This window comes from Macrotis lagotis, chromosome 6 (genome assembly GCF_037893015.1).
Source record: "Macrotis lagotis isolate mMagLag1 chromosome 6, bilby.v1.9.chrom.fasta, whole genome shotgun sequence".
Taxonomy (NCBI): Eukaryota; Metazoa; Chordata; class Mammalia; order Peramelemorphia; family Peramelidae; genus Macrotis; species Macrotis lagotis.
The window spans coordinates 232,210,320-232,234,303 of record NC_133663.1 but is presented as its reverse complement, the minus strand read 5'-3'; the positions used below and the strand labels follow the sequence as shown (position 1 = coordinate 232,234,303).

The 23,984-nt window shown below is 37.1% G+C and overlaps 1 protein-coding gene, 1 long non-coding RNA gene and 2 pseudogenes across 5 annotated transcripts in view; 1 reads left to right on the top strand and 3 right to left on the bottom strand.

Moving 5' to 3' along the window:
- Nucleotides 1–6,133: 6,133 nt before the first annotated feature.
- On the bottom strand, nucleotides 6,134–6,967 carry LOC141492364 (crooked neck-like protein 1; annotated as a pseudogene).
- Nucleotides 6,968–8,314: 1,347 nt separating this feature from the next.
- LOC141491476 (crooked neck-like protein 1) lies at nucleotides 8,315–8,958 on the bottom strand (annotated as a pseudogene).
- A 411-nt stretch (nucleotides 8,959–9,369) lies between these two features.
- Nucleotides 9,370–23,984, top strand: part of LOC141491479 (uncharacterized) — an 80,097-nt gene continuing 65,482 nt past the window's right edge. Inside the window, exon 1 of the long non-coding RNA XR_012469621.1 lies at nucleotides 9,370–9,443. This is a non-coding gene — a long non-coding RNA (uncharacterized LOC141491479). The remainder of the gene's footprint in view (nucleotides 9,444–23,984) is intronic.
- The window catches only part of ARHGAP6 (Rho GTPase activating protein 6), a 348,047-nt gene continuing 337,609 nt past the window's right edge, over nucleotides 13,547–23,984 (bottom strand). For all 4 annotated transcript variants that reach the window (XM_074192457.1, XM_074192459.1, XM_074192458.1 and 1 more), the window contains 2 exons: nucleotides 23,840–23,920; nucleotides 13,547–22,108 (listed from right to left, as the gene is read on the bottom strand). In XM_074192457.1, the coding sequence (XP_074048558.1) occupies nucleotides 21,387–22,108; nucleotides 23,840–23,920 (803 nt within the window). In that variant the 3' untranslated portion in view covers nucleotides 13,547–21,386. The remainder of the gene's footprint in view (nucleotides 22,109–23,839; nucleotides 23,921–23,984) is intronic.

Below are 23,984 nucleotides of genomic sequence, written 5' to 3'. Positions count from 1 at the left end.
AGCAGTTTTATGTGTAATTATAACTAGTCATTTTTGTGTCTCTTTCTGGAGAAGCGAATAATATTGGTTATCAATCATGATGTACATTGGAACAAATGTTTCCAGAATGAATCAACAATAGGCATTAAACACTTTTTCTTTTAAGGCATTTTGAGTTTTGTCTCTGGGATGGGAGAAGAGATAAAGTGATTAAAGCCTCCTAGAGTTGAAGTAGGGAGAAAGAACATAAAATCTAATGATGTATATTCTATAATGACCTTTAGTTTTCATTGAAATAGCAAACAAGATAATGTTACCTTCTTGTCTAGACTCATTGATAAAGTTCTTTTATATTTTTGTTATCGCCTAAATCTACAAACAGATCAGTATGACTCCAGGCTGAGATTCATTTAACATTCAGCAGGGATTAAGAAAATCCTAATAAACACCGGAAATTTAAAACAAGTTGGGTTGTACAATTTATTTGCCATAAGAAGCAGCATGGTTGCTCTAAATGACAAGCCTTTAAAATTAATGAAATGCTATGCAATTTATACAACATATGAAAAACATTTTATAAAAGAAAATGTATTAGTAACTTGATTCATATTTATTTGTTCTGTTTGTAGTAAAAGTATTGTTAAAGTAGAGATATTTTTCATTTTTAAAACCTGTCCATTTTTATTTGAAAACAATTACACTATAACTAGCAAAGGATGTTCTATACCAATGCTGTCTTATTCTTTTATTTAATTTTAGAAAGGTTTTATTTGAGCTTTACAATTTTTCCCCCAATTTTGCTTCTCTCCCCCCACCCCCATAGAAGACAGTTTGTTAGCCTTTATATCATTCCCATAATATGCATTGATCTAAGTTGAATGTGATAAAGAAATCATATCCTTAAGGAAGAAACATACAGTATGAGATATAGTAGAATTACATAATAAGATAATGTTTTTAAAATTAAAGGTAATAGTCTTTGTTAACAAAGTTAGTAATATCTAATTTTGTCAAGTGTTTAAAATTTCAGATAGAATGAACCAATCAGACCCTGTGCTAGGTTGAATCAAAGATCTATAAGCCATGACTCTCAAAAAACAAGGGGGAGGGGGTGGAGCCAAGATGGCAGCAGGAGAAGAACCTCTCCTAGGTGCTCTCACCAAAATATTTCAAAAATCTTAAAATTATGACTCTAACTAAATTTTCAAGAGAAAGAACTCACAGAAAGATCCAGTGAGGCAATTCTCCAGCCAAAGGTAACCTTGAAAATAGTGAAAAAACTGTTCCACAGGGCTAGAGGGGAGGCTCCACCAGAGTGAAGAAACTTCAGCCTCCCAAGAACAGCCCCAGGGTGCCTGGGAGCTGTGGCTCCCGGTAGCAGAAGCAGTTTCCTGACCTGCACCCCAGGGAGCACAAAACACAACTTGGAAGATCAGCAGGGAGAACTCTGCCAGAGCAAGCACAAAGCCCAGGCCCTTGGTCGTGGCACTCAGCATGGTTGCAGCATTCAGCGTGGTCACGGCACTGGGCCACAACACTTAGTGCAGCTGCAGCAGCCCAGATCCAAGAAACAAAAGCAGACCTGTGGAGCCAGCAAGCAGGAGCCTTTAGGCAGCAGCACCCTGAGTGCTCAAGCCACTGAAGGTAAGGGAATGGAGGGAAACTTCTGAGGTCTGTCCTCTGTCCCTGGAACAGAATTCAGAACTTTGACAACATTCAGATCCTGATCGCAGTCTAGGCCCCCCATAGAACAGGGACCCCCTCCCCCAGTCCCATAGCAGAGGGGTGCACTTGTGGTCATTCACAGACCAGGAGAGCAGTCAGAGCCTTACACACTGAGGTCCTTGTGGGGGTGTCCCAATAAAACTCAAAAGCTCAGGAAGTACCCCCAAACCAGGCACAGGTTGGGGAAATGAGTAAAGAGGGAAAAAAAAGGAACTTGACCATTGATCCCAAGGAGGACCAAAATCTGAAGATAAGGAAGTACAAGCTTCTGCACTCTAAAGACTCCAAGAAAAATAGAAGCTGGGCTCAGGCTATGACAGAGCTCAAAAAAGATTTTGAAAATCTTGTAAGAGAGATAGAAGAAAAACTGGGAAAAGAAATGAGAGAGATGCAGGAAAAACGTGGAAAAGAAGTCAGCAGCTTAGTCAGGAGATCCAAAAAAATGCTGAAGAAAAATACCATGTTAAAAACCAGCTTAGGTCAAATGGATAAAACAGTTCAAAAAGTTATTGAGGAGAAGAATGCTTTAAAAAGCAGAATTGGCCATATGGAAAAGGAGAGAAGAAAGCTCTCTGAGGAAAACAAATCCTTCAGATGTAGAATGGAGCTAAAAGAAGCTGTCGACTTTATGAGAAATCAAGACACAATAGTTCAACACTAAAAGAATGAAAAATTAAAAGAAAATGTGAATCATCTCATTGAAAAAACAACTGATCTGAAAAACAGATTCAGAAATGATAATTTAAAAATTATTGGGATACCTGAAAGTCATCAGGAAAAGAGCCTTGACATCATTTTTAAAGAATTCCTACAGGAAAATTGCCATGATATCCTAGAAGCAGAGAGCAAAATGGAAATTGGGAGAATCCACTGAACTCCTCCAGAAAGAGAGCCAAAAAAAAAAAACCAGCCTCCAGGAATATTATAGCTAAGTTCCAGAACTCCCAAGTCAAAGAGAAAATATTACAAGCAGGCAGAAGGACACAATTCAAATATCATGGAGCTGCAGTCAGGATCACACAGGATTTAACAGTATCTATATTAAGGGCTTGTAGGGCTTGAAATACAATATTTCAGAAGGCAAAAGAGCTTGGAATGCAACTGAGAATCAAATACCCAGCAAAACTGAATATCCTCTTCCAGGGGAAAAGATGGACTTTCAATGAAATGGGAATTTCAAATGTGCCTCTTGAAATGAGCAGAGCTGAACAGAAAGTTTGACCTTCAAGTACAGGACTCAGGTGAAGCATAGAGAGTGGAGGAGAAGGGTAAAATATGAGGGACTTGATGATGATAAACTGCATGTATTCCTGCATAAAAAAATGATACTGATAATACTCATATGAACCTTCTCATTTAATAGGGCAGGAAGAATCTAGGAGCTTTTATAGGTGAAGAACAGGAGAGAGCTGAATTTGAAGATACAATATATTGTTAAAAAAATGGAGTCAATGGCCAAAAGGGAAATGTACTGGGAATAAGAGGAGAGGTGGAATAGGCTAAGATATTTCATGTAAAAGATATATTTTTTTTGCAATGATATACTTTTTTGCAGGGTGCTGGGACTGGGTGGCTTGTCGGGGACCATGGGACTGGGTGGTTGCTGGATCTCTGGGATGGTATGTGGGCTTGGGGCCGATGCTCTGTCCACTGCACCATTCAGCTACCCTGTAGCACATTTTAGAAGAGGGACATAGTAAAAGGAGAGAGAGAATATATGGTAATGGGGAGGAATGAATGGAGGGAATTACAATCAGCAACAGCAACTGTGGAAAAATATGGAAATAACTTATGTGATGGACTTATGATAAAGAATATGATCCACCCAAGACACAGCTGATGGTATCAGAACACAGACTGAAGCACATTTTTTTTCTTTCTTTTACTTTATTTCTCATGAGGTTTTATATTTTGTGGGGGAGGGTATATTATGTTTACTCTTAAACAAGAATATTTTAGTGATGTATAAAGTCATGTTAACCAAAAAAAACCAAAAAAACAAGGGGGAGAGAAGTGGCAGGACAGCTGTATAAATTCAGAATTGGTTGATTAGCCAGATGAAAGAAAACCTATTATTGGTTCAGTGTCAGCTTGGAAGGTCTTAAGTAAGCTATCTGTGTTTGACTTGGTGCTATCCTGAAGATGGTACAAAGTTAATAGGGATAAATGAAATAGGATTCAACAGTATTTTACTAGGATAGTGTGTTGAACCAAATTAATTATTTAAAGGGGATCTATCAATAAGCATTTATTAAAATCCTGTAATGAGTCAGTCAGTCAGCTAGCATATTGGATAGAGCAACAGGACCCAGTTTGTCTCAGTTGCCTCATCTGTAAAATACACTGAAGAAGGAAATGGCACACCAGTTGAACATAACTGAAAGAATACTGAAAAAATGTGCTACACTACTAAATGTTGGGGATACAAAGCATAATGGAATGGGGATATATCAGACATAAATGTAAAAATCTCATTCTATTATAAAAAAATTAATTGAGTCTCACTGAGTTGAGTGAGACTTGGCTAGGCCATCTTCGAAAAAAGGATTTGGGTTGGTGGACTAAAAGTCCAATGGGAATCATTGGTCTGATATGACCAAAAGAGCTAATGAGATTCTAGGATACTGCTCTGGGGATTGAAGTGATGATGGACATACTGTACTTGGCTCTGCCAGAACATATATCGTATTGTTCGTTTTTCATTGCCACATTTTAGAAAGAACTGGAGAGTTCCCAGAAGGAAATCAAATAAATTGTGTATGTATGTGTGTGTGACACACACAATACATACATATATACATACATATAAGGGAAAGTGGAGTTATTTAACCCAGAGAAGACTTGGGGACATGATAGCTGTTTGAAAGTATAGTGGGCTTAGTCTGGGTTTCTTCACTGTTTAGGAGCTACTCTGAGACTGATGATAGATTCACTGAGAGAGAGGGGCACCATGTAGCAAGCAAGAGACAAGTGACAAGAATTTTCTCTTAGATGACATTGCTATTCATACAAGTTCTAAGACTAAGTTTGATGAGTTGCAAACAAGCACAGATTGATGAAACATTTTTTTTTTCTTATCAGAATGCAACAAGTAACAGGTTTGACAAATTAGGAAGTTAACAAATATTACTGTACTTAAAAGGCTATCATATGGAAGAAAGATTATTCCTGAAACATCTTAACAGTTATGGTCTACCTTGAGAGGATATGTTTCCCTTCCCTGAAGATCTTCAAAGCAAAAATTTGGATGACCACTTGCTAGATATGTTGAAGAGAGTTCTTGTTCATATATGGATGGGACTAAATGACTTCTAAGGTACCTTCCATTTCAAATTTTATGATTCCATGATATGTTATTCTTATACATAAGTCAATATAATTATAACCAAATTTATTTCTACAACCCTAGTTGGCAGTTTTTTAAAATAATTTTGTTCCTTCTTTGTATCTTCAATCTCATACAATGCTTGACAAATGATTACTGCTTGTTTCTGTTTGGTATTTGTTGATCAGTCCTGACTCTTTATGACTCCATTTGAGTTTTAGGGTGGGGGGGTTGGCAGATATTAAGAGTGATTTTCCTTCTCCAGTTCATTTTATAGATGAAGAAACTAAGGCAAACAGAGTGACTTGCTCAGCATCACACAGCTACATAGATGTCAGATGAGATTTGAACTTAGGAAGATCAGTATTACTTACTCCAGGCTGTGCTATCTTATTGTCTCAAAGTATGTACTTGACATATATTTTCTCACTTGATCCTCGGTCCTAACAGGTAGGTGGTATTATTATTTCCAGTTTACAGATGAGAAATAGGCATTAAAAATTAAGAGATTTTCCCAAATATTATACAACATGTAGATAATTCACATTTGGGCCTTCCTGACTCTAGTACTCTAAATCAGTTTAGCTGAAGTTGAATAATTTTTATCATGTTTCTGCTCTCAATGTTTGTAATCATCTGAGTACAGTCAACAATTTTCCATAAAGAACTGTATATGTATTAAAAAAATAAGATATAGTCTATAGTTTACACAATAAAAATGACACATTGGTTCTTTTAACACGGAATAGTATAGAAAAATGAAAGCTTAATATTTGCTACCTGACAATAAGACATTTCAGAAGTAAAACTATATAATCAAACCAATCTCAGACATCTAAACATTCTGTATTTTGAAAAGACAGTAAATATTATGTATAAAACAGATAAAACTGTGTCCTTTAAATTTTAATGTTTTATATCCTCTATATCTCCTCGCTATTTAGCATTTTATAAAAAGCATGAAAAGGTACAGTAATAAAATATGTGCATAGAAGATTCCTAATTCACAGTAATTGAAGAATTTATAAAATATATATTAAATATATTTTATAAATATAAAAATAAAAGCAACTAAAAAGTACAAGGAAAAAACAAGATTCACTCTCATCTGTTACTATCTGGGTCTTGTTCTACAGTATCCTTTTCTTGTCATTTCTTTCTAAATTTGACTATTGCCAACAATTTGAGTTTGGGCTGGTTTGCAGCATCTTCTGGAAAGGTAATAATCATAGTACTCTTTCCAGTCAGCATCAGACCCATCTTCTGCCTGCCTTTTTTCTTCTCAACTTTGTCTAGCATGAATTTATCCACTCTCTCATGAGATTCTGTTTTATAATCATCTTCATAATTTCACCAGGATTATAACATGAATCTTTCTTCCTTCTCTTCAGTTTCTCATAGTTTTCTTGGCTTCCTTTTAAATTTGTCTGCATGTAATTAAACTTCATTTTCTGTAGACAGCTCAAATTGAGCAAAACTGATCCAAACTTTGACTTGTGTTTGTTGCAGTAATCTCCAGTAAAGACTTCTTGTTTTTCAGATTCTTCTTGTTCAAATTCAAAATCAATGTAGGATTTCCAAAACACCACTGGCATGTCTAAATGGCTAATAGCCAATTCATATATTGTCCAGATTTTCTCAATAACTCCAAAAATTTTCTCTAACTCATCAAATCTGATCTGTGACCTGTAATTTTCTGGGACAAATTCCAGGAACTTTTCATAAAGTTTCTGCCACTAGTGAGATTCTAGAAGCTGCAGCTCCAATTCAGTGTGGACTTGAAGCAATTTGTTTTTAGTATACTTGCCAATAGAAGTTCTTAAAGTTCTTTTGGCAAATGATAATTTTTTTCTGTTTTATTTCAAACTGGGCATACCATAGCCATATTTTGGCAAATATATACTTTTTACAAGGAATCAAATCCAAACATTCATTCATTCATTATTCATTCATTCATTCATTTATTTATTTCTTAGTTTTTGTAAGGCAAATAGGGTTAAGTGGCTTGCCCAAGGCCACACAGGTAATTATTAAGTGTCTGAGGTCAGATTTGAACTCAGATACTCCTGACTCCAGGAATGGTGCTCTATCTACTGCGCCACCTAGCCACCCCCCCCCCAAACATTCTGTCTGGTCCTCTCTGGATCCTTTCCCCATGTATAAGATGCACCTTAAATTTGGGGCCCAAAAATTTGAAAAAAAATGTTTTACATAAAATTATTGAACTCAAGTTTTATTCATCATGAAATTCAAGGAACTTCTGCTCATAGCTTTGAGGCATCTTTTGGGCAAGTCTGGTGCATGGATACATGCTTAGTCCATTCCATTTCATAAACCTGAAGAACCAATTATGTCCTTTGAAATCTGTAACTTCTTTTTCATCAACAATTCTTTTTGCCTCATGGTGAACCATCTTTGTGGATACAGGAATTCCAATTGCCCTTTGTTCTTCAATCTACCGCTTAAATTCCCTACCTAAGGCCATTGGCCGATTTGCCTCTCATGGCCTTCTTCTGCTGGGGTGTTTTCAGTCAGATTTCTTCTTCCCATAGCCAGTCTCAGTTGGAGGAAGTCCAAGCTTACATTCAGCAGCATGATTTCCATTTACTTTTTTTTTTTTTTTAGTATTTTGCAAGGCAGTGGGGTTAATTAAAGCTAGGTAATTATTAAGTGTCTGAGGCCAGATTTGAACTCAGGTACTCCTGACTCCAGGGCCAGTACTCTATCCACTGCGCCACCTAGCTGTGCACCCTTGATATTATTAAGAACTGGGTCAAATCTTTGACTTTTGCAAACTGGATTACACTGAACTTGAACTCAGCACTGTATGAAAATCTTTTCTGAGACATTTCTGGGCAGAACATGGCAAAACATCACCTAATATACTGGTAACAAATGTGAAACAATGAGCGCAAAGCACAAAAAAGCAGGAAATTAAAGTAAAAAAAAATCTACAATAAGTGCAAAAATAAGCACACACACAGAAAAACCCCAGGAAATTCCAGTAAAAAAAAAAACACAAAAAAACTACAACCATAGGATAAGACACTCCCAGTTTTTAGACCCCAAATTTTTTGAAAAAGGGTGCATCTTTTTTTTTAAGGTTTTTACAAAGCATTGGGTTTAAGTGGTTTGCCCAAGGCCACACAGCTAGGTAATTATTAAGTGTTTGAGGCTGGATTTGAACTCAGGTATTCCTGACTCCAGGGCCAGTGCTATCTATGCACTGTGCCACCTAGCCACCCCAAAAGGGTGCATCTTATACATAGGGAAATACAGTACCTCTCAAACAATGTTTAGTTTCATATCACTTCTACCCAAATAACCAAACCAGGAATCATAATTGTTTGGATTAGCTTTCACTTCCTCTTAATAAATACTGGGATCTCCATTTGCTCATAATGTTATCTTCAATACCTCACTTATCCCCAAATTTCTTTTCTAAGGTTGTCTAATTTTTGAAGAGTGTCTGAGCTTCCTGCTTTGAAATTTTATCCAAGGCATGTTTGTAGATCACTCAGACCCTTTCAGATCCTTTCTTACTTTATTTAAATTTTGCAAAGGCCACAGGGAGGTGTTCATCCACATGCTCATCTCCAAAGAATTCTACAGACCTTTCATATATTTTACTTGCATGAGGAAAGTAGAAATATTTTTCTTCAAAGATTTGACCCAGTTCTTAATAATATCAAGGGTGCACAAGGTCAAATCTTTCATATATGCTGTGTGCCCAATCCACCTCTTTATATTTCAGTTCAAAGTTGATGTAGGAGTACCAGGCCTGCTCCTCAGGTTGCCATTCCATCCAGGCTTCAAATACTTCAAATTCAGCAATACTTGTACCAGAATTGGTTGAACCAGGGAAGAGTTGTGATGCTCGGACCCCAGATATCTTGAGCATAATTTACTTGGCGATTCTTCACTTCCATTTCTGCACATTTCAGCCTGAGGGATATTTCGATAATCCGCTGGTATAGGGGAACATGCCCTTTGAATTTCTTTTAGACTTTCCCCGTTATGTATGTTTTCCAATTATTAATCACAATTCTGTTTTTTCTAAGTTTATAGTGGTTTAATTCATCAGTAAGGAGGCGGTGGGAAAAGCTCAAACTCTTTAGCTTCCCTTAAAAGCTGTGCCACTTTGCTTTTCACCTTAGCCACTGTCCCTCAAGGCACCCAGAAAACCCCCGACCGGAACCGGAAACGGAATTGTCCTTACCCAGATGCGACCCTTCACTCTTCGCAACCGCTCCGGAAAGAACGCCGTTTCCACAGTAACCGGCTTTTGGCGTCTTCTCTGGAATTCGCGGGGGGGGGGGGGGGGGGAAGCTTTGGCCGGGATGAGTCAAGTAAGACGGCTTCGGCCCCGTCCCCGGCGTTCGGGTGGCGGGGAGAAGCATTACGGATCCACCAGGTAAAGGGACCTTGCACTGAAACTAGGAATAGTCTCGCCCACTCTGGGGGAGGAGGGAAGCACAGACTACCACTCCCAGAATGCAAAGCGTGGGAAACGGAGGGGAAACGCGCCCTTCTGGGCCGTGTTGCATCCTGGGTTGTGTAGTTTCGCTCTCTTAGGCCGCTGGGGGGTTTTTTTGCCTCTACAAACTTCGGTTACTTTTGCTTGGTTTATACCCTCAAGGAATTTAGATTCTATTGGAGGGGATTGCACGGATTAAGTAACTCTGTAGAAGTCAAAAGGACATTTCATTTCTCCAGGTGCGAGCATAGAGAGGGTGAGGCCTTGCAGAAGTGGGAGTGGGCTGAACGTGGTCATGCTCCCCATTTACAGAGGATTATGAGCCTCTGCTGCATTTCTTCACGGTGGGCCACGGCTATCAAGCAGTTCCTGTGATCCGTGCTGGAGAATGCATTTTCAATAGTCTAGTTTTTATATGACAATTAAGAGATTTTCCTGAAATAATCAAAATGCACAGACTCAGGAAATAAGTTAGTATTCTATTTTGCTGGCAGTATTTTAAGGGAAATTTTGCTAGTTTTTACCAGATTGCATGGGACTCTGCAATGGACTGATTTTACGCTATTATCTTATACCTGGTTGAGTATAAGGGTTTACCACAATTGTCAATAATAAACCAAAAAAATATAAAAATAATCCCACTTTTATTATTTGCCACATCCCTAAGATGGAACCCAGTTCAAATCTTACTGCCTGGGGATAGAACAAGGTGTGGACACAGTAGTTCCAGAAATCATTCTTCAAACTTGGAGGGTCTGAGTATCATCTGGTCTTAAAATGTATTATAAAGATGAACTATGAATAATATTGAATACTAATTAAAAATAGAAATTATCAAGGAAGAGTAGTTGAGTAATTAATAAAAATATTAAGTGCCTACTATGAACTAGGCACATGTTAGACATTAGCAGTATGAATAGAAAGAAAAGGAAATCTTCCTTCCTTGCGATGAGTTTACATTCTAACAGAAAACCCAGCAAGTGCACATGTAAGTAAATACAGAACACATTTTAAAAAATAAATATGAGGGGGTGGCTAGATGGCACAGTGGATAGAGTACTGGCCCTGGAGTCAGGAGTACCTGAGTTCAAATCCAGCCTCAAACACTTAATAATTACCTAGCTGTGTGGCCTTGGGCAAGTCATTTAACCCCACTGCTTTGCAAAACCTAACAAACCTACAAACAAACAAATAAAAAATGTGAGGTGATTCCCCGCCCCCCTTCATTCTCAAAGTAGGCCATGACATCAGGGAGGTGATGCCATCACAAAGCAAGCAAATTGGATTTGAGTGAGGTGGTGCTATGCTGTCACCAGCCTCACTTTCTTCTCCAGAGTCATCTAGGTCAGGGACCAGATGTATCAGGACAACTAGAGATGGCCCTGGATGTGATGGAATCAGGGTGAAGTGACTTGCCCAAGGTCACATAGCTAGTATATGTCCAGTGACTTAGACCAGATTTGAACTTCTTGACTTCAGGGCCAGTAGAAAAAAAAAATACAAGGTAGTCAAAGAGGCTAAATGCTGGGGGCAGCTAGGTGGCACAGTGGGTAGAGTACCGGCCCTGGAGTCAGGAGGACCTGAGTTCAAATTTTGCCTCAGACACTTAATAATGACCTAGCTGTGTGGCCTTGGACTGAATTTTGTTGAATAGGGGAATGAAATAGTCACATTCATTCTTCAAGAAAATCACTTTGTGTGAAGGAAGTGAAGTGAAGAAGGATTCTTGCATGCACACCAATTAGGAGACTTGTAATAATCTAGGTAAGAGGTAATAAGAACATGAAGGAAGGAGGTGTTTGTATAATAAAAAGAAAGAGTGAGATATAAGAGTTTGAGCAGGTAGAAGTGACAAGATTTGGTGAATGACTGGATATGAGGGGTAAGGAAGATTAAAGAACTGAGGATAACACCTCAGTTATGAACTTGAGAGACTAGAAGAATGATGGTGGAATTTCTTTGACAGAAATAGGAACATTTGGAAGAGTAGTGAGTTTGAGAGAAAGATAAATGAGTTCCCTTGTGGATGTGTTGAGTTTGGTATGCCACAGGGACATCCAATTTCCAATGTCCAATAAGCAGTTACATAACTCTAGTGCTTAGGGGAGAAATAAAGACTGTTGAGGATGTGAGTAGGAGTAAGTGAATGGTGGAATCAGTCAAGAAATATTACTTGCCTACTCTGTTCCTGGAATAGTGCCAAGTGCTGGAAATACAGAAGGTAAAAGACCTTGTTCTCAAGAAACTCAGTCTAATAATAAGGAAGAGAAGATGTAAAGAACTACACACAAACAAGATGTACACATACATGGGCACATACAGATATATATAATATGATAAATTGAAATAATCCATAGAGAGAATTAGCATTACTAGGGGATTGCAAAAGGCTTAATGTAGAAGACGGAATTTTAGCTGGGACTTGAGAGGAGCCAAGTCTCAGTAAATATAAGTAGATGGAAAGATTCTAAGAAAGTAGTCCAAAATGAAGGAAAGTTTGTTCATCATGGAATGGGAATAAAGCAGCACATAGGAAAGATGTCAGCAGTACTCAAAAATGGACAGTTGCTTAGTGATCAATAAACCTTAAAAATTAACTACAAGGGGATGAGGTGACATTCCTTATTTAAAAAGTATTTCTGGAAAAAGAGAAATAAGTGTTGAGAGAAATTAGGTTTAGACCGACATCTTAAAATATGTTTAAATATAAAATGACCTTAAAAAAAGAACAGACAAATAAGCAAAAGAGAATGAAAGATTACCTGTACACAAATAGCTAGGGATTTTAACCAAAATAAAGTAGCTATAATTATAAAAGCTAAATAGATTATAAAATTTATAAGCTTTTGTATAAGCAAAATAAGTGCAGATAGAATTAGAAGAACACTGATAATAGGAGAATAACATCTTTGCAGTAATTGTTTCTATTGTTTTGCTGTCAAAACTATATAGAAAATAGGGGCGGCTAGGTGGCGTAATGGATAAAAGCACCTGGCCTTGGAGTCAGGAGTACCTGGGTTCTCTGTCTCAGACACTTAATAATTACCTAGCTGTGTGGCCTTGGGCAAGCCACTTAACCCTATTTGCCTTGCAAAAAACCTAAAAAACAACAAAACAACAAAAAAAAGAAAGACTATTTAAAGCATCAGAATGGAGTTTCAACTGATAAGGCTGACCTAGGACTCTTGCCAGTTATAGAGAATTCCTGGAAATTATATTGGTCTTGTACTATCTAACAAGGAAGTGAATGTGGACCCTAAGAGTTCAGAAAGCTCATCACCTGAATATGTCCCAAGAATTTTCAAGAGATGAAGATATTTTGAGGATCCAGTGACTACAAATGACAAATTTTGAAGAACTCACTATGAAGTCTTTCAAGAATTTCACCCATGAGCATATGACTGAGAATTATTAAAAAAAAGAAATGACAAATGGGAGCAATCTGGTCCAAATCCTTTGTCATTATTTGAACATCCTTGGAGTGAGAGATGTGATCAGCCTCTTAAGATCTTTATGCTTCACCTAAGTACCAGTTCTGACTTCTGCAGACACACAAAGTCCTTTTTTTTTTTTGCAAGGCAGTGGGGTTTAAATGACTTGCGCAAGACCACAAAGCTAGGTAGTGTTTCTGAGGCTGGATTTGAACTCAGGTACTCCTGACTCCAGGGCTGGTGCTCTATCCACTGCGCCACCTAGCCGCCCCACGAAGTTCTTTTTATAATACCCTGTTGTCACCTTTAAGGGCTTGAGGTCAGTTTATAGCAAGACAGTTAAGAAATTTATTATACTTTCCAGGAAAGATCTGTAAGAGTGAAACTGGCTCACAAATTCTTGGTTTTGAAGTAAACTGTATTATATAAATAACTAAACTTAATTCTTAATATGAGTGAGTAGCAAGTCACAGAGAGATTCAGGCAAAGGCTAATTGAGGGGCAGCTAGGTGGCGTAGTGGACAGAGCACCGACCTTGGAGTCAGGAGTACCTGGGTTCAAATCCAGTCTCAAACACTTAATAATTACCTAGCTGTGTGGCCTTGGGCAAGCCACTTAACCCTGTATGCCCTACAAAAAACTTTAAAAAAAGGCTAATTGAATGTCCCCAGCCAGAGCTAGAGTAGAGATAAGAGTTGAATATATGATGCATTACCTGGGAGGGAAGACAAATATAGGTGAAGATGCCATATTTCTTAGGTCTCATATATGATATATTTGGTCTCATCATGATATATTTGATAAAAGGGATTTGTAGTAATAAAGATAATTTGTGATAAGAGGGAACTAGGCACAAGAAAGAGAGCCATTAGTGGAAACAAATGTAGTACTGTACCAATTCTCCCTTCTTGGATTATCCATGGACAATTGAAGACCTACAAAATAATGACATAAAGCAAGAGAAAGGATTATGGCACCTGGGAGCAAAGGACTAGTTTCCTAGAGGACACCTGATGCAGAACACTGAGCTTCCCAACAGAGGATTGCACAGAACCATAACCAATCCTATAAGAATCTTCTGTCCAGACAGGGATTAGAATCTAGTTCACTCAGTAAAATGAACCTATCCAACCAGAAATTAAAAAGCTTCCACAATAGCTACAGAATTTAAGCACAAAGTGATTGTCAATGTATGGCCTCTCTAATCAGGATTCACTGTGATCAGATTTGAGATTTTGAACCCAAGACATTGAAGAATGTATTCAATTTGGCAGAGATCAGTCTGGGGCTTACTTACCTTCTGCCAGCCTCATGGAAACTCACTCTCAGAATTTTTGAATTGCACATTAGTGAATTGACTTGACCAGTAGGCCCTATTGCTTCTATAATATCTTTTTAAGTACTTGCTTCCCCTACCCCAATGATCAAGACTATTTACTGGTTTTACTTTGCACATCTTGATGTTTGTGTGGTTGCCATGACTTCCAATTGATCTGTATTTGAAGCTTTTGAAGTCCATTGTTTCTGATTGCCAGCTCTACAATTCTGTTCTGGTTCTGATTCTGATTCTGATTCTGGTTCTGGTAATGTTATGGTTCTCTGTATGGAGTTGCCTGAGAAAACCTTGCTTTTTTTCTGACTTTTTATACCTCCCCTAATGTATTCTACTTGGATGACTGATGACAAAAGGGCAAAACTGATTAAATCAATTCAGAAAATGGTGTCAGACACAGGAAACCTTTCTTACAGAGTGAATATCCCTCTTTTAAATGCCACTGGTTATAGAAAAATCCTTGCCTATGATAAGTTCCTTCCATTGAACATTCTTGTGTTCTCTCTCTGTTAATTAAATTTTATCATAAGCCTTCTAGAAATGTCAAAAAATTGATACAGGGCTGTCTCAACAAGATAAAGATAATTATTCTACTTCTTGGTGTTTGTCAGTGTTGAATGTTTCCATAATACAGCTCTGGGGAACTTGGCTAAATTGTACCCTAACATCCATGGTAATTCTTCTGACAAGTTGCCAGGAGGCAGAGTCAAAGGAACCAAATACTTCCAATGAAGCTAACTGTGTTCCCACAGGAGGATCTGGTCTCCTCCTTGTCAAGTTGGCAATTTTTTCCCCTTTCTTTTGGGTACCAGGAGGACAGAGGAGAAAAAACATAAAACAAACAACAAATGTCCCTGCCCATGGTCATTATATTTCCCAAATAAACAATAGGTTCTATAAAGACCTTCTTTGAATAAATGAAATTATTTTAAGAACTATGCTAAATGCTTTAAACTAATTTGACTTTTTTTCATGAATTTGGAGGTAACTTGAGTAAATATGAGTAGTATCCTGTTTCAGAGGGGTCAATGGTGGACCAGCAACACTGGAACCAGATTAAAATGTAATTGGTATATCTTTTAAAAATAAATTGAACATATTAACATGTGATTTTTTTCTAAGTTAATACATGACTGCAGAGATCCTTAAATATAGTTAAGGGATTCTGTTTTTATTTGCTTTTGAAACTAGTCTCACATCATCTCCCTGACCTTCTCAGAAGATTGCAGTGGTTGTTAGGATCATTGGCAAGGATCCAAAAACCAGTAAAAAAGTTTCTTGAGGCCAAGGATCAGAAATCTAGTAGATAGGAAGAATGTTTAAGGCTCATTGGCAGTTCATTAATGTCCAAATATCAAAACACACAGATGTGATCAAAGTTCAGGCTGATCAAAAGATGTGATCAAAGATCTGAAAAACTTTGTAACTCAAATGTGATTGATCCCAAAGAGTATCTAAAAGATACACTTGACTCACTTGTTGCCTAAGATAATATTGCTACTCTCCTGAAACCTTGTATCTTCTACTAACCCTGCAGTTTCTAGTACTCTGTGAATTTGAAACACTTGCATTTGAGTAGTTTCACCCCTGATTCATTAAGTAGAAATTAAAAAAATCAAATATTTTATTGATGTCTTTTTTAATTTTTTAAAACTCATAGCCCCTTATTTTGTGTGGAGACACTTCCTGAATCTAAATTTAACCATTTGGTTATAATAAAATTAAATAAAACCATCTATTACTGTATCCATATATGATAGTGCATACAACATTTTGCCCTAATGATCACCTGTTCCACTCATAAATGACAGAGTCAGGAAAAGGAGTGTATCATTCCTACCCCCTACATTAGATATTTAGTTAGGGTCGAGCCTCTTGCTACCACTTGCTGAGATTTGATATTTGGACTGAATGTGGCTGGCTCTTTTGGTCATTGAATAGTTAACAGAAAATTTACTTAGCCCTAACACAGTAAGGATATGCAATGAAGATACAGTGGCACTTAATTTCAGTAAATGCAATCCACCACATCTCCATGTGTCTATGGGGCAAAGTATGGCGATTCACCAAATTGGAAGGGCACTAACTTTGTGTGTGGGGGGGGTCACTTTTTATGTTCCTAGATAATTAAGAAGTCACATCAATACTGTAAGAAGCCACTAGAAAACTGCATTACAGTAAGCATAGCTTGAGTGTTCTACCCCAAACCCCAGATCAATTATAAATCCAAAAGTATATTGTGAAACGGTAAAAAGGGGAGCTGGTAGAAAGATATTGGTCTTATTACATATGATAATCACAACCATTACATTCCCAATCTACTTTTCCTGAACATATGATTACATATGATAGGTTCCAACTAAGTTGTTGATATTGCCGTTACTTTCTCTCACAAAGGAATTATTTCCGTTTCTGTCCAAATTACATAACTGGTCCCTGGACATTGACCAATGAGCCACCTAGTCTTTTTCAAATTTATTAGATTCGAAAAATCTATTGGATCTATTAGACCACACACTCTAATGAAACTAGGCAGGAAATTAATGGAGTTGGAACTGTGGAGGTAATTGTTTGCATAGGAGATTAGATTGCTGTGGTCTTCTTTGTGGTTACTGTGATTTAAGGTTTCACCCTGTAGTTCTCTTCTCCTGATGGTCCCATCTTCTTCATTGCCCCATTTTCTTCATTGTCCCATTCCATGTTTAATGCTCTTGGAAAGCATATCTTTTCCTGGGAATCTTTCTCCTCCCCCCACCTTCAATCATTAGTACCACCTAAAGCTGAGAATGGTACTCTGTCATTCAATCATATTTTATTCAATATTAGGCCAGCAGGAAAGATAGGGGGGGGTTGTGTTTTTTTTTAAATTTTTGTAAGGCAATGGGGTTAAGTAGCTTGCCCAAGGCTACCACACAGCTAGGTAGTTATTAAGTGTCTGAGGCCGGATTTGAACTCAGGGATTCCTGACTCCAGGGCCAGTACTCTATCCACTGCGCCACCTAGCCGCCCCAGAAAGATAGTTTTAATAAATCTAGGATTTTTTTATATTTTTATTTTTACATATCTGGGATGCTTTTATTTGGAGGGTAAACTTGGATACTGTAACTCTTTATTTTTTTTGGAATACTGTAACTCTTTAGAGTTAGCTTTATATCTGTAACAGTGTAACCTATTATAATGAGATGTTTGTGATATCCCACCTATTCTGGGATACAGAATAATTTTTTAAAAGTTTAAATACATGATTATTTATGCATAATATCAGATCACTCATTGTGGGGAAGGGAGAGTGGGGAGGGAAGGGAGAGTAGAAAAATGTGTAGCTCAAAAGCTTACAAAAAGATGACTATGTAAAACTAATTTTGCATATAATTAAAAAAGAAAAGAAAATATACAACAAAAGAAGTTTAAATTATATACTAGAGATTAGTACAAATAAATCTTTTTTTCCAATCCAAGATCACATTCACACCCACCCCTTGAAATTTATCCACTCAGTCCTTGAACACTCATGCATATCAGGTCAAAAATCCTTGTTATAGATCATGGTGTCCTTGTTATAGATAATTATATACAATGAAGTCCTTCAGATAATCTTGTTCCCAATATTATGTGTTGATTCCAGGAATCCAGTGAAAAACTCACTGAGCTTGGTATTAGAAAACCTGGGCTTGAATCCTGGCGTAGGCTTCAGTGTTCTTATCTGCAAAATGGAGGCACTCATATTTAACCATCTAGCTTACCAGTGTTCTTGCGAGCAAAACTTTTTTAAAACCTTAAAACATGATAAAATCCAAACTATGATTATTTCATCAATTAGATAAATCATGTATTTTTCAAGTATGTACTATGTACAAGGATCTGTCCTGTGTATGATATAAAGACCAAAATAGCAGTTCCTTCTTTTCTAGAAAGAAAAGGTCAAGTGGACTAAAGTCTTATATTTACCTATGTCCCTATTCAACACATTTCTACTCCCACATCTGTCCTCTCTTCTTGTGTCCTTCATTTTTTCCTTTTCTGAATCCCCTTCTACTTTACCATTGTTAGTCTATCTTCCCTAGTAGCTCCCTCCTTTTGCTTTCATATAAGTGCAGTTTTTCCTAGACTTGGAAACAACCAAAAATGAAAACAATATCTCTACTTAACTCTGATGACCAACAAAGCTACCATCTTATTTTTTGTTCCTTGGGCATGAAGGAGTAAGCTCCACAGGTTGATTCACTTACTGACCATCCACTCCTTAATGTCTAACATCTAGTTTCATCCCCAGTCTCTGCTGCAAGTATCTTCTAATAGGCATCCAATAACTTTATAAACATCAAATCAATATCCTTTTCCCCATTCTCATTCTTTTTTATTTATATATTTATTTACTTATTTATAATTTTTTTTTGCTCCAAATGACCCAGTTGACTTCCTGAAGCTAAAGTTTTTTGTTCACCTATAATTGTTGGCATCACATTCCATTGGTTTCCCTTTTAATCTCTCTGCCTACTCCTGTTTCCTGCACTGAAATATCTTTTTTCCTTCCTGAAAATTAAGTACTCAGTGATACTATCATTTGAGATATAGATATATTGAAAAATTGAGATTTAGCAACCTAGAGAAAAAAGCACTGGACCTGGAGTCAGAAGACTCCTTTTTTTTTTTACTTCAGTTTTCTCCACCAAGGAAAATTATCCTTAGACTAGAAAGAGGTTAGAAGGAATTGAGGGGCAGCTTGGTGGCACAGTGGATAGAATACTGGTCCTGGAGTCATGAGGACCTGAGTTCAAATGCAGTCTCAGACACATAATAATTACCTATGTAACCTTGGGCAAGTCAACCCTATTGCCTTGCAACCCCATCCCCCCATGGAAATGAATAACAGTCTCAAATAATTGAGAAAATTATGAGAAATTTTTTACCTGATATTGAAAAGAATGAAAACTAGATGGAAAGTATCTTGCTACCTTCAATGATTCTAAATCACCAGGGCTAAACCATATCCCTGATTACTCATAGAATTGGTAGATAAGATTTTTAAGAGCTATGTGGTGATCCAGAACTCTGGATATATATGCATGTACATAATACATATGTACACAGTATGTCTATTATCTGTAATATATACATATGTGTATATTATATACATTATATACAAATCTATGTGTTCCAAATTTTGTTCCAAATCTGTTCCACTGTGTTTATGTGTCTCTGTGTGTGATCACCTGTGTTAGGAGCAGAGATCACCTGTGATAGAAATCCTACAGGAAAGTGAAAATCCCAGTGAGCTTTGCTTTTCCTTCCCATGGTATTTCTGAGTTTGCAATGGTCCCCCCAAATTCCTCTCCTTTTCTACTGAAAAGTCTGTTTTAATGTATTTAGACTATTATTTGGATGAAAGTCCCACAGTCTGTCTGTCTCTAGGGCTATATCTGCATTCTTTCTAGGTTGGTAGAAAGTGATCAAAGCATGAATTTCTCTGGGCAGTGCTTTCATTGCTGTCATCATCTCTCTCTTCCAAGGAAGCAAGGAAAGAACACTTGAGAGGAAGGAAGTTTGCTTACCTGCTTTGGGTCCTAAAATAATCACTTTTTTACCTTTTTAGCTATTTCCCAGTAACCTCACATATATGTTCTATATTATATTTGTATTAGTAGTTTTCTGGATATAATATTCCAATTTCTTTTATGAATTTTCAATGATATCTGATACCAAAGAAGATATGGTTTGCTTAGCTCTTTATTCAAATATGGCACATAGAACTCAAAGACAACATCACTGAAAAAAGTCATCATCTCCATTAAAATTAAGACTAGCAAGTTTAGAAAAAAAAATTTATATATATAATACACTTTACCTTATCAAGTGAAAAATTTCTTAAAACACTGAAGTAAATTGCCAAGTAAATGGCCATGAAATGAAATGATTTTATAGTTACTTGAAAAACACCCAAACATATATTGTAACACTATAAAGTATTACTGTTGTTCACAAAGCAGCTTAAGAGCATCCAAAAATTATTTCCTCAGCCTTTGGTATCATATATATGCAAAGTTGAAATTTTTCCCCAAACATAATTTTAATACCCAAAGCACTGCATTTATCTATTTGTTTTTAATACTGAATGCTTGTGGGGTAAAAGGAAAAGCCACATTCAATTGTAATGTGTATATCTTAATTTAGGCTTTAAAATTTCAGAGTTGGATTCCAGTTTGTTGTTTTGAAAAATACATAAAAGTCATACATTATAAATATATAATATATTATATATACTGTTAATATAAAATTGTGCTTAGTGTAGATTGGGGAGAAGGGCTTTTGAATTATTTTTCCATCTGTTAGGCACGGCCTTACTCCTGACTGGTTAGCCGAACATCTTCTAATGCAATCTAAAAAAATATTTTTATAATTAATCCATTTTTAAATTTTGCTCACAAGCATTTTTATATGAAAAAAAGATTGTGGTGACTATATTTTCCCCCTATACTATTATTATAAAAAATACAGCTTTCCCTGTTTCTCTAAATTTAGTGTTTTTCTCAGGCAGTGACTAAAGGGCTTTCCCCTATTTACAGACATATATTTAAAAAGCACAGAAACCTGCTTGTGCACACTCTATAGAATTCAATGCTTATAACATAAGTGCAGTGAGTAAAAAACAAAAACAGAAAATAGTCAAAATTGTTCCTTTTGTTTTAGGCTTGTGAACATATATATGATTATCATACATAACTCAATGCAGAATATACAATCATCAAAACTGCAGACATATAAATACATTCAGCTATACTAAAGCAATAGATTTTTATCTTACACACAACCAATGTGGGCACAATTGTTAAAAATAGATAATTTCATTCCATTTTTTCTCAAATGCTGACTATGCAACAGAAATTATTTGTAAATGGACATTTAACAGTGCTATTAAAATCTTAAAAGTGAAAATAGTATTGATTTTAAAAATCACTAATTTAGTTGGTGTAAAAACAAGAATAAGAATTCACCTGATTGTCCAACAGCATCATTTTTCTTTCTTTTTTCCTACTGGAGGGAAGAACGGACATTCATAGCAGTTTGTGTGTATGTGTGTGTATGGGATGGGGAGGGAGAGATGGGTTCGGGATGTGGTCATACTAGAGTTTCGGGGAGGGCATCTGGATTATCAGCAGAAAGGAGCTCCCAAAGTTGCCATCGCTCCCTCTGCCAATCATGCCAGTCTGGATTTGCCAAGTTTTTACTGTTCTGATCACTGGCTTCGATGGAATAAGCATTGCCCAGTTTTTTCACTGTGTCCTGATTCTCCTGACCAAGATCTGCATTGTCAGTAGAGACAGTCATTTGTCCTTCCTCCTTTGCTGCAGTCTCTGAACTTTCCTCTGACCTCCGAAGTCTCCACAACGGTTTCTCCATGGGCTCCTGAGACAATGCTGAAACTTGCTTCCCTGGACCTGGGTAGGGAGGTGGAAGCCTCTGTTCATTTTTGCCACTCTCTGTTACTCTCAGATACAGAGACTTAGCTCTGTTTTGCAGCCAAGTCATATCAAAGTCACTCTCACTGAGATCTTCTGCACTACTCAAAGTCAAGTACTGCTCAGATCTTGAATGAGATTGTTCTGAGCCCCTCCTGCTTGCCTGTATCTGGGGTGTGCTGCAAACTCGAGATACTGGAGCATGAGGCTTACACTCTGGGATGGTGGCCGTAGTCTGAGTTCTTCGGATAATCTGCTTCCCACTGTCCAATTCTGCGGGACTACCCTGCCAGCATGGGCAGTTCAGGGAGAGGTTCCCCTGGGAAAGGGAGCACTGCCCTGGACGAAGGAAGCTGCTTTCATAAATGTCTCCATAGGAGCCTTGAAGTCAGAATAGGAAGGGGAAGAATATGAAAATATGGTCACTGGAGTAGGACTTTTCTTATCTTCCCTTTTCCCCTCCCACCCTCAAATCCTTTAAACAAGAATGCTAGCCTAGCCTTTAGATTGTTGTTACCCAAAGCAAGGTCTTGTTGTTCATTCTTTTCAGTCATGTCCTACTCTTCATGACCCTACAGGAAGTATTCCTGGCAAATTTCCCATTTCCTTCTTCAGCTCATTTTACAGATGAGGAAACTGAATCAAACAGAGTTATAAGTGACTTGCCCAGGATCAAATGACCCCATTTCAAAGAATAGCATTCACATTTGCTGATTATTATTTTCTTTAAGAGACAGAGAGATGGCACAATGTAGACAATTTAAAGTTTAAAGTCAGAAAAATCTGGAACTTAATAGCTGTGAAAATTTGTCAGCTCATTTAATCTCTCAGGCTGTTTCCTCATCTGTAAAAAAGGAAACATTAGCACCTATCTTACAGGTTTATGATAATAGAATATGTAAAATGGCAAACTTATAACACTGTATATTTATTATTGATTATAATCATTCCTGCTAATTTGACTTTTTAAATGTCCACACTGTACATAGTATTGATGTGTGCTCAGGAGAGCATAGGAAAATAATATTTTCCTCCTGTTTAAAGTCATTTACAAGCTAGGGGAGACAGAAACAGTTCTTTTCCAAATGACTTTGTTATCTATGGAACCTATTAGAAGAGGGCCAGAAGCTAAAATAACAATTCAGGTCCAGAAGATGGCTAGTAAAGAGCAGAAGTGTTTACCTTCCTACCCTTTCTTCTTGAACTTGAGGGTGAACACATTTCTCAAGACAATTGGATCTTGACATAATGCTTTTGGAAGTGACCTGACATCTCTGTGTCCCTGTTTCTCTTAGAAGAAGGGGAAAGCCTTTTCCCCTCAAAGCAATGCATAGACAAAAAGAACAAGGATATTTTTGGAAAGCAGAATTTTCAGAGCTGATAACAAATGAAAGATAAGGTGAGAGAAGACCCAAAGTTTAGAACCAGCTGGATAAAGGATCATCTCCATTGATGGAGAGACGCATAGTGGATGGAGGTAGCATATTACCAATATATTGGGAATGTTGTAGCATATTACCAATATGTTGGGAATGTTGTAGCATATTATTAATTAAGTGCCAGAGTATACATTTATATGTGGTGGATTGACTTTAACAGGTTTTCTTTGTTCCAAGGAGGAGTTCAATGTCAGGGGTATAGTAGGGGAGGGGGGAATTATATTCAGCCTTGACTGATTTTCAGCACTATGGTGGACATAGAAGGTGATTTAAAAAATACTTGTTGACTTAAAAAAAAAGGGCACCCTCCCCCTTGAATAAACAGTGACATATCTAGTGGCTATCTGTAACAGATAGACACTTCCAATACTGTCCTGGAATTCAAAGTGATTTCCAATAGAAGACTTACAATGTGCTAGGTCAATCTTTGAAGGATGAGTAAGAGGTGTGAGAGATGAGGATGGGTTATGATTTCCACTTCTAGAGGGAGTATCTTTATGATTGAGCTTAAACAGCATTGAAGAAGGGAAGCCCTGCCCTGTTTGTCTCAAGAAATAATTTTTTGAATTATTTCCAAATTCAATTAGAGTGAAAGCAAATCAACAATATCCCCTTCCCTCCTTCCCACCACAAGAGTTGCCAAAAATTGTATTTTTTTTTAAAAGCAACATACCTGTCATTCCTGGGCTTTTGGATCCACTTTTTAATGTTGAATGCCAGGTTCCCCAAATATGAAAGGACTCTTCTGACACATCTAAGGAAGAGTTAATTAAATGTTATAAAGTGATAGTCAATTAATCAAGATCAATTATCAGAAA